Below are 14,884 nucleotides of genomic sequence, written 5' to 3'. Positions count from 1 at the left end.
GACAAGACCTCGCAACAACGACGACGCTTTGGCCGAGTGGTTAAGGCGTGTGCCTGCTAAGTACATGGGGTTTCCCCGCGAGAGTTCGAATCTCTCAGGCGTCGTTCTCTTTTTCAGAGATGACCACTTAATCTTTTGGCAATTCATGTATACGAGCCAACTTTGTTTTAATAATTTTCCATCAAAGTCCACCGGGGAAAAGAAAAACATGAATGAGATTACAACCTACAAGACATGTTAATTTGAGAACATCAGTGTTTCATGAACTCTTCTTATTCATAAGATTGGTTGCTGTAATCTGAGAATCAAACAAACAATAACATAATCCATTAATCAACTAGCAAACATTTACAAACTGGGTGGATTAATGCTCGGGTAGAGGGGCAAATTGCTAAAAATTAGAAAAAGTATGTAGTAAATTTGTCAAAAGACTAATGAGAAATTGATCCAACTGCTGCTGCTCCACTTGTTGCTTCTTGCAGAGCTCTAGTGCCCATACTTTTGGTATTCCCACACACTGTTATCTGCAACAAAGAAGAAATTGCCCAGTTAAGTGATTGATGAATTAATTTGAGTGAAATAATAAAGATGTGTGGGGAGTGGTTGGTTTAAAACACACATCAATGAAGGTACTTGTTATAAGTGTTCGTAAAACAAACCTAAAGGGCACGCTTGGCGAGTCTTGAGCCATCGGCTGATGCAGTGGAAGTGAAAGGCGTGATTGCACAAACCTGACCAAAAACAAATACTCTGCTAAGCCCAAAGCACTTTCATTATACAGAGTAGATAAATAAAAGAAGAGCACGATGATCAGAGATAAGAAAGACCGTAGTAACTGAAATTTAAAAAGGAAAAAAAAGTAAAAAATTAAGCATAGGGTTTTTGTTCATAAGTATTATACCCCAAGCAGCCGTGCAGTCCTGGCTGGTAACGCTGGCTTGATTCGCTTGACACTCTATGCCTACAACAACATTAACAAGTAAGAATATTTACCACGAGTCAAAAATTAATTAATCCCAATAAATAGACATATATTCAATTAATTCATGCTATAAATAAATAATCAGGTTACTTACAAAGTTCCATGATGTGGTTCCTGCAAATAGCACAAGTGTCCACAACGATATCTGCTCGTCAAATCAACAGCATCAAGGTTAATAAGGGTCTTGTGAAGATAACATTCACGCACGGAAACTAACTTAAAGAACGAGAAACTTACCCCACTGCCAGAAAGCAACCGGATTCCACTTCTTGATTTCGAACGGTTTGTGTTTCTTGTTTGAATTTGAAGGGCACGGACATGCATCGTTATGGCTCGACATTACGGCTGATGCTTAATTGACGAAAATCGAAATAAAAAAACCCAACACTCTGTTGTGTTGTGTTGTGTTATTTAAAGAGTTTGTGTGTGTTTGCTCTTTTCTTAATTGTTTAGGATTCGGGATATATATAAGTAATTAGTTAATTAATTAATTAATTAATTAATTAATACCAGGTTTTTAACTTTTTAAGAATATATATGTATTAATGTATGTATATAGGAAATCATAATGCATTCTTAATATGGTTTTTCTTAACCAGGAGGATTTGGGATTTTTTATCAATTAATTTTATTTTTCTTTTGTTAAACTGTGAATTCCATAGCGTTTTATTTTATTTATTTATTTTTGTCTTAATTTTGACTAGGTCAGAACTTCGTTGAAGAATGGATTTAAATATAAATTTCTAAGTGAACATGTTTATTTATTTTTTCTAAATATTTGAATATAGGTGGCAAGTTGGTTGTTTTTATAAATTAAAAATATTTGAAACATAATTATTTGACATTTATTTTCTTATAAGTTAAAATAAATAAGTATATTTAGTAGGGAAATTATTAGGATATGGTATTTACTTCCATTCAAACTTTTCTCATTAAGACAAAAGTGATAAAAATTTATTTTTTTCTGTTTAGGTGTAGATGTATAAAAGTTAAACATAAATTACAAACAAATAAAATTTTAAATTTTAGACAATTAACAAATAAGTTCATATTAAGAAAGGAATATAAGCATAAAATCTAATTAATTAGATTTATTTTTCTTTTTCATTTGTTCGGTGGGGCGAATCAAAGTCCTGTCTTCTGTTATTACAGTCATCACATGTCCTTATAATGACAACATTTTGTATTGTTGTGACAACATTTTCTAGATCTTTTTTTTTTCTCAACTTTCTCCAGAATCCTTTTGATACGCAAATTTTTAAGAAAGTAGTTTAGGATATAGGTATTAATAAGTACTAAATACGAAAGATGGGAGACTGTCATTGTGAGATTTGAACTTTGCCCTCAACTTTAATGGTCAGTTCAGTATTGTTGTAATTTTTAAAATAATTATTATTAATTTTGTTGTAAAAATAATTAATTATGAAAAAATCAACTAAATATTTAGTAAAATTTATAAATTTATTTTTAAAAGTGCTGTAAATTTTAAAATTAGTCTTATATATTTAGTAAATCTTAATGCTAAACTATTATAAGAATACAAATAACTAAAAGAGACATAATATTAATCAAAATTTACTTGTAGATTTATATATATATGGATTCGTGTGTGCGTGTGATTTTTTATTTATTGTGTATATGTAATAAATGGTAACTAAAAAAATATTTATATGTTATCAATTTTATTTCTTATATTTTGTTGTCTCATAATAGATGATAATAGTAATAATCTCTTTAAATTTAATGATTTTATTTCCTAATTGAATGAAGATAAGTTTGCGTTTCTATAGTATATGTGGGGATTTATATAAAAAAAATTGAAGTATAAAATTTATTTTTAAAATAAGATTTTGAAATGTTACTCATTTCCTTTTTTTTTTTTTTTCCTAAATCTATTCTAGAATAGGTTGATTTTGACAAATATAATTTCATTTTTTCAAAGTGATCGCGGGTTGAGAGTTCAAAACATGTTTGGTTGATTCCTCCTCAGTGGCCGTATTATAAGCTAAACTCTGATGGTGCCAGGAAGAGATCCGGTTTGGCAGGAGCAAGTGGTTTGATTAGAGATGCTACTAGTAGATGGCATGGTAGTTTTTGCATGAATATTGGTAGTTGCTCTGTAAGAATTGCAGAGTTTTGGGATTTGTACCAGGCTCTGGTCTTGGCTTGGCAAGTGGGTATAAGATTGTTTGGTGGTTGAGATTGATAGCCGTTGTGTTACTCAGTGCTTAATAAGAAAAGCTTTAATGCTACCTTGCCCTTCGTCAATGATATTCTTGGTCTTCTTTCCCATAATTGGCAGGCGGCTGAGCACCATATTTATTGTGAAGCTAATTTTGTGGCGGACTTCATCGCTAGTCATGCCCTTACTCTCCCTCTTGGCCTTCATCATTTTATTACCCGTCTCCCGGATATCAAGACTTGATTAGATAATGATTTGTTTAGGGACTATATTTCCTCGTGTTGTTAAACCTTAATTTTCGCAGAGGTTCTTTATTTAACCAACAAAGAAAAAAACAAATACCAAAGTTAATTTTTAATTTTTTAAAATCATTTTTAAGCCTACTAAAAACAATTCTAAATGAGTCCTAAGTCAAAGATACGAGCTCAGCGGAATGCCAAAGTCATAATAAACTTAATTACAGTATGACGTCTAATTATACTCACCATTTTATATTTTAAATATTAAATTATAAGTATCCTATCTGTATGAATTAATACCTGCGCTACAACAAATTTCATTTCACAAAAAATCTAAGTAATTCGTGTATAAAGCACCTCACATGGCTAGCTAGCATCGCAAAGGTAGCTTAGTGGTCAAGTACAATAATCTCTTCTAATAATTCATTAAAAATTTAAATTTATTAATTGAACAATTAATAATATATTTTAGTGCCACGTTCCATGCCTTAAAATTGATGTCACTGTATACGTCATGCACATTATCCTGAAACTAATAAATTGTAAATATAGGCCACCTTTCTTGGAAAATTGTCTCTGATCAATACTCTTTGTTATATATTTTCTGATCAACAAACAAAAATTGAAGTTTTTTTTTTTTTTTGAGTTATTGAAAAAAACAAATACTTGCAATAAAAGCTGTTTGGGAGGGATACTGTTTGGGACAAATGCGTCGAAGGGACCAGGAATGACGAGCAGACATCTGATGGCGGAGTTCTGCGCACCGGTGTTTTCCGTTAAAGCCTGGCGCGTGGAAGAACAGGAGCAGAAACATCCTGCTCGTCCACGATGTTGTCGTCCGCGAGGCCAATTCCTATAAAAGGCATGAGGCCATTCCGGCTAGAGACCGAGAGGCGAGGAGACCCGGTCGACGGCAGTTGGCAAGACGCGCTCTCCAGCACGAGAACCTAGGCACAACAGCCACGCTTTCCCCAGAACCGCGACGTAACACGCAAGATCTCACGGAGTCATGACAGCCACACTTTCCCCAGAACCGTGGCGTAACACGCAAGGTCTCACAGAGCCGTGGCAGCCACGCTTTCCCCTGAACCGTGGCGTAACACGCTAGATCCCATGTTTTGCCCATAACGCAGCAGTTGGAGTCCCATACCGTCTCAAAAAGAGCGGAAGACTGAGATTCAGAGGAAGCCTATAAAAAGGTAGCCAACGAAGGTAAAAGGGTTAGCATTTTTAAGATAAAAGAGAAAACCACAAAAAAGCCATAAGACCTGTGGCAAGCGTTCCCCGAACCTTCATATCTGACTTGAGCGTCGGAGGGTTTGCGCCGGGAGAACAACCGGCGTACTCTGACTTGTCTGTGTGTGCAGGGACATCCGGAGAAGAAGCATTACTAGGAGACCTCCTGGTCGTGGTAGAGTTGATCGAGCAGGGATCCTGGTCGTAGAACGAGGAGAACCGGAATCTCGCATCAACATTTTGGCGCCGTCTGTGGGGATCCAGAGCAAAAAGCTTCTGTCGGTAGCAAGAAGAGGGGTGGAGTAAGCGAAAGTCAATGGAGATAGGAGGAAGTAGCGCACAAGGGGGTGACATAAGGCTTAACGATTCCGTGACGCTGAGGGAGGTGATCAGCGAAGCACGGGAAAAAGTCATGTTCGACCGGATGGAGCGAATGGAAAAGCAGATGGAAACCTTGACAACCATCCTGCATGAGCTGCGGAACGAGCGAAGGGTAACCCAAGAGGGAAGGGTGAGAGGCGGTGGAGCGGCACCAGGTACCGATAGTGCGGAGAGAAGTCGAACCGCTGGGAGATTTGGCGGTGAGAGAGGTAACGTACCTCTGCGGGGAGAATTTCATAGAGAAAGAGAGCAGTCCCCGGTAAGACAGACTTGTGACGGGGGCGACGGGGTGGTGAACGCAGAGGAAACAGAACTGAGGCAACACTTACATGATGCAGAGCGAGAGCGGGATCAAGCTGCAGCGCGCGACCCTGGTCGCGCAGGACAGCTGGAGGAGGAAGTGCGAAGGCTAGCGCAAATAATTGATGACATGCAAGGGAGGAACAGAGCCCCTGGTTGGAGGATAATGCTGGACGGGGAATCACCGCTCGCAGCAGAGATCATGAGGGCAGTTATTCCAAGAGATTTCCGCCTCCCCGACCTCAGATACTCGGGAAGAACTGACCCGCTGGTGCACATAGAGCGCTTCAACGACATAACGGGGGTCCAGGGATTATCTCCATCCCAAAGGTGCAGGGTGTTCCCACTATCCCTTGAGGGACGTGCACGAGAATGGTACAGGAAACTTCCTCGGGGCAGCATAAAAACCTTCGAGCAGATGTGCCAGGAATTCGCAGAGCAGTTTAGTGGGGCAATGTCGCCGGAAGATGACATGATGGAGCTGAAGAGCATGAAACAGGGGGAGCAAGAAACCCTTCGGGAATTCATCAAGAGGTTTCATCGGGCTGTCCTCGACTTGGGAGCCTTCAACCACCCTCAGGCGTTAAGGGGACTGAAAGAAGGGGTGAAGATAGGAAGGCTGTGGTACAATTTGAGAAGCCCAGCTATTCAAACGTATGCAGCCGCATACGAACAGGCTAAAAGAGACATCGAGATTGAGGAGGAGAAGGCTGCACGGATCAAGACAGACCAGTTGGAAGGGTTAGGGAGGAAAGAGAAGAAAGCATTACCAACTAATGGACCGAACAGGAGGAGGGACCACCAGATCTCCGGTAGTGGAGCAGGAGGTAGGGTAATTGCTTACCAGCCTCATCAGAGGCCGCCACAGTATCAGCGCAGCAGGGCGCCACCTCCTCGCTCCCCAGCTAGGGAGCCTTGGAGAAGACATGATTCGGTACGAGGCCATAAAGGGTCGAGGGCTGCTGCACCTCCCCACACCAATAACAAAGCTACCCAACAGGAGGGATAGAGGACGTTATTGTAAGTTCCATGGCACCCATGGCCATACCACAGCAGAGTGTAGAGATCTCAAGACCCAGGTCGAAGATTTGGTGAGAAATCGGTACCTGGACGAGTTTATGGATGGGACTTTCCCGATGGTGGCCACCACGGATGAAGGGGAGCAGAGTGATGGAATCTTGAGACGCGAGCCGCCCGCAGCGAGGGTGATAGCTGGGGGCCCAACGTTGGCTGGAGATTCGAACAGATCGAGAAAAAATTATGCCAGATACGCCATGACCAGTAAAGAGATACTCTTCAACACCCCAGCAGCCAAACGAGCAAGGGTCAGGCAAGTGCCAATCATGTGGACGGATGAGGATGAGGAAGGGATTCTATACCCCCACGAGGACGCTTTAGTCATCAAGGCCACGATCGCTAGCAAGAAGTTTGACCGGATACTGGTTGATACGGGGAGCTCAGTTGATGTGCTATTTAAATCAACTTTGGAAGAGATGGGAATAGCCGACCGGAAGTTGGAATACACCAACACCTCCTTGAAGGGGTTCGGAGGAGGGAAGCTGGTCCCTCTGGGCGTGGTCGAACTGCCTATCACAATCGGGAGCCCCCCGACAGAAAGAACAATGATACTGGACTTCGTCGTAGTGGACGAGGAAGGTCCTTACCAGATGATCCTAGGTCGGCCATTTTTAAGGATGAGCAAAGCGGTGCTGTCCAACCATTATCTGTCTCTAAAGTACCGGGTGAATGGGGTAGTCGGAGTGGTACGAGGAGACCAGAGGATCGCAAGAAGCTGCTACTCCTCGGCAGCAAGGGAGGCGATGCAGATAACATCCCTCGATACCCGAGTGGAAAACAAGACTGGCAGACAAGAACCCGTAGAGGATCTGGAAACAGTAAGCATGGGACCGGAGAACCCGGGAAAGACGATCAGAATCGGGTCGAGACTTGAGGGAGAGCAAAAGCAGGAGTTGGTGAAATGCTTACAGGCTCATGCCGACGTGTTTGCCTGGACACATGAGGACATGCCAGGGATTGACCCAGAGGTAGCATGTCATAGGCTGGCAATAAAGAAAGGTGCTCGGGCAGTAAGGCAGAAGAGGAGGTGCTTCAACCAGGAGAGGTATGAGGCTGTAAGTGATGAGGTGGAGAAGCTTCTGAGAGCAGGGTTCATTCGGGAAGTTAATTACCCAGAGTGGATATCGAACGTGGTGTTGGTAAAGAAGGCGAACGGCAAGTGGAGGATGTGTGTGGATTTCACAGACCTCAATAAGGCGTGCCCAAAAGACAGCTTCCCTTTACCAAAGATCGATCAGCTAGTAGATTCAACGGCTGGACATGGTCTGCTTAGCTTCATGGACGCATTCTCGGGATACAACCAGATCCCCATGTACGAGCCGGATGAGGAGAGCACGGCTTTCATCACTAACCAAGGTCTGTTCTGTTACAGGGTGATGCCATTCGGTCTCAAGAATGCTGGGGCCACCTATCAAAGGCTGGTGAATAAAGTCTTTAAGCCCTTGATCGGGAAAACCATGGAGGTGTACGTGGACGACATGATCACCAAGTCCAAAGTCCCGAAGGAACATGTCAGACATCTCGAGGAGACGTTCGAGCTTTTGAGGAAGTATAAGATGAAGCTCAACCCGGAGAAGTGTGCTTTCGGGGTCGAGTCCGGGAAATTCCTGGGATTCATGGTGAGCCATAGGGGGATTGAAGCAAATCCCGAGAAGATCCAGGCGATTGTGCAAATGACGTCTCCTCGACACCTGAAGGAGATGCAGAGCCTCACGGGGAGGTTGGCGGCGTTGAGCAGATTCATATCCAAGGCTACAGATAAGTGTCAGCCATTCTTTCAAGTGATAAGGAGGGGAAAGAAAACGGAATGGACCCCAGAATGCGAGGAAGCCTTCCGGAACTTGAAGCATTACTTGCAGCAAGCTCCGCTACTGTCCACACCGAGGGATGGGGACAAGTTGAATCTGTATTTGGCGGTATCTGATCGGGCCGCCAGTTCCGTTCTGGTGAGAGAGGAAGAAGGAATTCAGTATCCGATATACTACACCAGCAAGGCCCTGCTCGACGCTGAGACCAGATACCCAACGATGGAGAAATGGGCACTGGCCCTTGTGGTTGCTGCTCGGAAGTTGAGGCCGTACTTTCAAGCATTCCCGGTCTCGGTAATCACCAACCAGCCATTGCGTCAAATTCTGCACAAGCCGGATGCCTCTGGTCGGCTCGTCAAATGGGCTGTAGAGCTGAGCGAATTCGACTTAGACTATAAACCCCGCGCGGCGATAAAGGCCCAGGCAATGGCCGATTTCGTAGCTGAGTTCGCGGAGCCTGAAGTATGCTTGGATCAGCAAGATGCAGATATAGGCAACGACGAAACTCAAGTATGGCAGATATCTGTGGATGGGTCATCAGGAGAGCGGGGTTCAGGAGCAGGGATTGTCCTGGAAGGCCCAGAGGGGGAGGAGATCTCTTATGCTGTAAAGTTGGAATTTGCAGCCACAAATAACCAGGCAGAATATGAAGCCTTGATAGCAGGGCTGGAATTGGCTAGGGCCGTGAAAGCGGACAGAGTTAAGATCAGAACCGATTCCCAGCTGGTTGCGAATCATGTCAGTGAAAGATTCCAACCAAGAGAGGAGAAGATGGAACAGTACCTAAGGATAGTCAGGCAGATGATGGGGAAGTTCGAAGCAGTGGAGGTGATACAAATCCCCAGGGAGCAGAATAGTCGAGCAGACATTTTGGCTAGGATGGCAGCCGTCGCCGACCCAAAAATGCCAAAGTCGGTCCCCCTAGAAGTAAAGTCTCGCCCGAGTATCGAGCAAAATTTGGGGGTGTTGCGGATAGAACAAAAAAGCTCGTGGAGGGACCCGATAGTTTCGTACCTTAGAGACGGGGTCTTACCACCAGATAAGCTACGGGCTCGGAAGATTAGAGCTCAGGCCTCGAGATACACGATGATCGATGGGGTACTGTATCGACGAGGATATACATTACCGTTCCTTCGGTGTTTGGACGATGACGACGCGGATTACGTGCTGAGGGAAGTGCATGAAGGAATTTGCGGAAATCATTCTGGCGGGAGGTCCCTGGCCCACAAGGTCTTAAGGCAGGGATATTTCTGGCCGACGATGCACCAGGATGCGCAAAGGAAGACCAGGAGCTGTGCAAGCTGCCAGAGTTTTGCAAATTTTTCTAACCAACCACCAGAGAAGCTCACCTCCATGGCCTCCCCTTGGCCATTCGCTCAATGGGGAATTGATCTGATCGGCCCATTGCCAAAGGGACGAGGAGCAGCAACACATGCGATAGTCGCTATAGATTACTTCACGAAGTGGATAGAGGTAGAAGCCCTTAGCAGGATCACAGAGAAGAAAACAACAGACTTCGTGTGGAGAAACCTGGTCTGTCGATACGGGATCCCATATGCCTTGGTAACGGATAATGGCAGGCAGTTCGATAATCACAGCTTCAGGGATTTCTGCCAGAACCTCGGGATAGAGCTGAAGTATTGCTCGCCTGCTCACCCCCAATCGAATGGACAAGTAGAAGCAGCCAACAAGACAGTCAAGAGGCTTCTGAAAACCAGGCTCGGAGCAAAAAAGGGTGCGTGGGTTGACGAGCTGTCAGGTGTGCTATGGGCATACAGAACAACCCACAAAACCGCAACGGGGGAGACACCGTTCGCTTTGGCTTTCGGACATGAAGCGGTCGTGCCGGCTGAGGTAGGAACGACCACACACCGGACAGATCATTTCAATGAGCAGGAGAACGACGAGCAGATATGTTTGAATCTTGATCTGCTAATGGAGAGGAGGGAACAAGCAGCCGAGCGATCAGTCACTTACCAACAGAGGGTTGCTCGGTATTATAACCAGAAGGTGAACATACGGCAATTCAGGGTCGGAGACTGGGTACTGAGAAGAGTGAATCAGAGCACCAAAGATTCGACTCAAGGAGTGCTGGGACCGAATTGGGAAGGGCCATATAGAGTCAAGCAGATAGCGGGGCCCGGAGCTTACAAGCTGGTTCGCGCGGACGGCCACGAAGTGAAACGCCCATGGAACGCAGCACACCTCCGAAAATACTTCCAGTAAGACTTGCTCACATTTTAAAGCAATTTCTGCTCATGCTGTCTATCTTTTATTTTTATGTCTTATGTCCGAACAATTTCATGTAAGTCAAATCCTGCCATTAATGTAACGTCGACGAATTTATTTCGCTTGAAACCGAAAAAAAAAAAAAAAAAAAAATCCTAAGGCATGCAAAGGCTCGCCAAGTCTCAGAGCCTGTCTTATGGCGAGACAGAAGCCAAGCATGCCAGGATCTGCTCGGCCACGAGAAGGCAGCAGAATCCAAATCGTTTGAAGAAAATCCTAAGGCATGCAAAGGCTCGCCAAGTCTCAGAGCCTGTCTTATGGCGAGACAGAAGCCAAGCATGCCAGGATCTGCTCGGCCACGAGAAGGCAGCAGAATCCAAATCGTTTGAAGAAAATCCAAAGGCATGCAAAGGCTCGCCAAGTCTCAGAGCCTGTCTTATGGCGAGACAGAAGCCAAGCATGCCAGGATCTGCTCGGCCACGAGAAGGCAGCAGAATCCAAATCGTTTGAAGAAAATCCTAAGGCATGCAAAGGCTCGCCAAGTCTCAGAGCCTGTCTTATGGCGAGACAGAAGCCAAGCATGCCAGGATCTGCTCGGCCACGAGAAGGCAGCAGAATCCAAATCGTTTGAAGAAAATCCTAAGGCATGCAAAGGCTCGCCAAGTCTCAGAGCCTGTCTTATGGCGAGACAGAAGCCAAGCATGCCAGGATCTGCTCGGCCACGAGAAGGCAGCAGAATCCAAATCGTTTGAAGAAAATCCTAAGGCATGCAAAGGCTCGCCAAGTCTCAGAGCCTGTCTTATGGCGAGACAGAAGCCAAGCATGCCAGGATCTGCTCGGCCACGAGAAGGCAGCAGAATCCAAATCGTTTGAAGAAAATCCTAAGGCGTGCAAAGGCTCGCCAAGTCTCAGAGCCTGTCTTATGGCGAGACAGAAGCCAAGCATGCCAGGATCTGCTCGGCCACGAGAAGGCAGCAGAATCCAAATCGTTTGAAGAAAATCCTAAGGCATGCAAAGGCTCGCCAAGTCTCAGAGCCTGTCTTATGGCGAGACAAAAGCCAAGCATGCCAGGATCTGCTCGGCCACGAGAAGGCAGCAGAATCCAAATCGTTTGAAGAAAATCCTAAGGCATGCGAAGGCTCGACAAAGTCTCAAAGCCTGTCTTAGGGCCAGACAAAAGCCCAGCATGCAAGGATCTGCTCGTTCGCGAGAAGGCGAGCAGGCTCCAAAGCATTTGGAAAGTTTCCTACGGCACGCAAAGGCCTCACCAAGTCTCAAAGCCTGTCTTACGGCGAGACAGAAGCGATCAGCGTTTCAGACGAAAATTAATTCATGAGTACGACACGAGATAGTAATCAACAACATTTTTATTAATGGCTAACAGAGGGGAAAAATTTCATAAACGTTGTTCATTACAATACAAGAAGAAATATATCAAAAAGATGGTGGGTCAGTGAGCCGAGCAGCATCGGTTGGCTGGACCTCCTCGGGTGCGGGAGGGGTATCACCAGTTGCGTCCGGGGGGGTGCTCGCCTCGCCAACATCAGCAGGGACTGCACGAGGAGGAGAGTTACCCTCCTCAATCACGATCGGCTCTAACCCCTCGGCATCTTCCTTGGCCGCCTCCTCGTCCATATGTTGAGCAACACCAGCTGCAAGGTCATCCATCTTCAGATCAGGGTGTTGCTTCCCGAGGACGGCCATGATACAACGATACGAATGCCGAAGTCCCTGGTCGTACTGGTTGTCGGCCTCCCTCTCCAAGTTCTCTACATGAGCTCGGTGGGAATCGCGGAGAGATTCGAGCTGAGCCTCATACATAGCCCTCTGCCCTTGGAGATCCTCCTTAACCTTGGTCAGCTCCTCCTCGAGTGTAATGGCTTTTGCTTGAGCAAGGGACTCTTGCTCTATCAGCTTGAGGTTCTCAACGTTTAGCTCCCCCGCCTTTTTCTCGGCAACGTCAGCTCTGGTCGTCGCCGATTGAATGTCCTCCTTCATCTTCCTGTCGTAACGGCCAACCTTGGCCTTATAGTAGGTGGCCATGCAGCTGAGATGGAAAGCACTGTACTGCATGGCTCCCACCAGCTCGCCCAGGGTACAACCGTCAAAGCCCTCCAGGTCCTTCTTGCTCACGAGTTTAGACAACTCATTGAGATAGGGAACCAAGTGTTCTGGTCGGCTGTCGGGTAAGCGGGACCGAGGCACAACAGGTGGAGAAGAGGAAGCAGGATCAGTGGCCGCTCTACTGGATTCCCCGACTCTAGCAGAGGCAGGAGGGAGAGCCTGCAAGGGAGGAACCTGCTGCACGATGTTCTTTCGCTTCGCAGCGGGAGCATCTTTGTCCTGGTCCCTATCGGTTGTTGGAGGCCGAGAGCGTTTCCTGGTCAGAGCTCCAATCACTGCGTCCTCCATCTTATGGCCAGGAAGTATCAACCGAGACTCGAGGAAGTTGTATGTAGATAGCAGTTCTCGGCTCGAGCAGGAATTGGCCAATACAGCCTCGACCCGTTTAAGCAGACCAGGTCGGAGCGGGAAGTGAACACCCCAGGAAACTACAGCACAAACAGACACTTGGTTAGAGACAAACCAATACAGCAGGAACAATTATGGATACAAGACATCTAAAGCGAGCAGGCAACCTGGGACCGTGAAACGGGGTGGGACGCGACAATCCTTCCCGTCTATTTGTGCAACTTGACCCCAGGGACCCCCAGCAAAAAAGAATTTCCTCTTCCAAGTCCCACCACCACCAGTTGGAAGATCAGTTATGGGTTTCCTGCTCTTGGTACCAGATTGGAAGTAGTACCAGCCGGCATCTTTAGGGCTGCTCTTCAGCTGGTACAGATGCTTCACCTCATCAACCGTGGGCTCGCTTTGGCAACATCTGTCCCACAATATGAACAGACCAGAGAGCACTCTCCACCCGTTGGGGTTCAGCTGACCAGGAGCCAGATTTAGCCCGTTAAGTATCCGGGCAAAGTAAGGCTGCAAGGGACACCTCAGCCCATACTTAAAGCTCTCCAGATACAGGGTAACGTGTCCCCTGGGAGGCCGGCTAGGTGTATCCTTTTTTCCTGGGATCCTAAGAGGTATCTCACCAGGAATACTATACCTAAGTCGGAGGTCATTGAGCTCGTCAAACGTGGTCGTACACGACATGTAGTCAATGGCATAATCACGCGACAAGGCTCTACCCCCTACTGTACCCCGTTCTTCTGGTCGTGATGCTCCTGATGGGGACGCCTCACTAGAATCATCCCCTTGACCCTCACTCAAAGTGTTCTCCGATCCAGAAGACCCTTCTTCATCGCTACTGTCGCTCGAGGAGGTTGTTTGGGGAGACATCCTCCTAGCGCTAGTACCAACACTAGACCTAATGGGCTCTAAGGGGATCCCGGGATCAAAAGCAAAATCAGCGGGCAGACTAGGCAAAAAACCTAGTTCGTCGTCACCAACCTCAACGACCTTCTCCTTACCCTTCGACATATCCTAAGTTCTAACCAAAACACCACCGCCAACTACAACCTCAAGCAAAGCAGAGAGAAAGGAGATTACCTACAACTAACCGATACCGAAAAAAAAAAAAAAATAGAAAAAATACCTGAAGCAGGGACTCGGTCAGAGAGAGACAGGGATGACAGCTTTGGCGCCGAGGTTCATTCGCCGGAGAGACAAGAATGGAGAAAATGACGAGTTCGTGTTTGAAGATTTTGGGTTTCCTTACTGAGAAGCAAACTCTTGGGCTGCCAGCATTTAATGACGCATATTCCGAGAATCCCGTAACCGTCGGTTTGAAATTCAAATGGAGGGGGGGATTTCTGCCACGTCACCTCGTCCGCAATTAAATGCGACATGACTCCTGGCAGCCTTTTCCAAACCCACGCGAGCGAGTACTATCGAGTTTCTACTGCTGGTCCACTACATTACCCAACACCAGAAACTGGGGGACCGGTGTTTGGGAGGGATACTGTTTGGGACAAATGCGTCGAAGGGACCAGGAATGACGAGCAGACATCTGATGGCGGAGTTCTGCGCACCGGTGTTTTCCGTTAAAGCCTGGCGCGTGGAAGAACAGGAGCAGAAACATCCTGCTCGTCCACGATGTTGTCGTCCGCGAGGCCAATTCCTATAAAAGGCATGAGGCCATTCCGGCTAGAGACCGAGAGGCGAGGAGACCCGGTCGACGGCAGTTGGCAAGACGCGCTCTCCAGCACGAGAACCTAGGCACAACAGCCACGCTTTCCCCAGAACCGCGACGTAACACGCAAGATCTCACGGAGTCATGACAGCCACACTTTCCCCAGAACCGTGGCGTAACACGCAAGGTCTCACAGAGCCGTGGCAGCCACGCTTTCCCCTGAACCGTGGCGTAACACGCTAGATCCCATGTTTTGCCCATAACGCAGCAGTTGGAGTCCCATACCGTCTCGAAAAGAGCGGAAGACTGAGA

At 46.4% G+C, this 14,884-nt stretch overlaps 2 protein-coding genes and 1 non-coding gene across 3 annotated transcripts; 1 reads left to right on the top strand and 2 right to left on the bottom strand.

The window, feature by feature from the left end:
• Nucleotides 1-22: 22 nt before the first annotated feature.
• TRNAS-GCU (transfer RNA serine (anticodon GCU)) lies at nt 23-104 on the top strand. Its single transcript has one exon. It is a non-coding gene; the product is annotated as a tRNA-Ser (tRNA).
• A 203-nt stretch (nt 105-307) lies between these two features.
• Nucleotides 308-1,413, bottom strand: LOC102622192 (uncharacterized). The gene is made up of 5 exons (XM_006465841.4): nt 1,220-1,413; nt 1,077-1,127; nt 902-961; nt 660-731; nt 308-524 (listed from the first exon to the last, which is right to left on the bottom strand). The coding sequence occupies exons 1-5, from the start codon at nt 1,320-1,322 to the stop codon at nt 487-489; spliced, it is 324 nt and encodes a 107-aa protein (XP_006465904.2). The 5' UTR covers nt 1,323-1,413; the 3' UTR covers nt 308-486.
• Nucleotides 1,414-11,868: 10,455 nt separating this feature from the next.
• On the bottom strand, nt 11,869-13,985 carry LOC127903752 (uncharacterized). Its single transcript, XM_052444449.1, has 2 exons — nt 13,074-13,985; nt 11,869-12,986 (listed from the first exon to the last, which is right to left on the bottom strand). The coding sequence occupies exons 1-2, from the start codon at nt 13,918-13,920 to the stop codon at nt 11,869-11,871; spliced, it is 1,965 nt and encodes a 654-aa protein (XP_052300409.1). The 5' UTR covers nt 13,921-13,985.
• Nucleotides 13,986-14,884: the final 899 nt, after the last annotated feature.

The sequence above is a fragment of the Citrus sinensis genome, chromosome 7 (genome assembly GCF_022201045.2).
Source record: "Citrus sinensis cultivar Valencia sweet orange chromosome 7, DVS_A1.0, whole genome shotgun sequence".
Classification (NCBI taxonomy): domain Eukaryota; kingdom Viridiplantae; phylum Streptophyta; class Magnoliopsida; order Sapindales; family Rutaceae; genus Citrus; species Citrus sinensis.
This window is presented reverse-complemented; position numbering and strand designations above follow the sequence as displayed.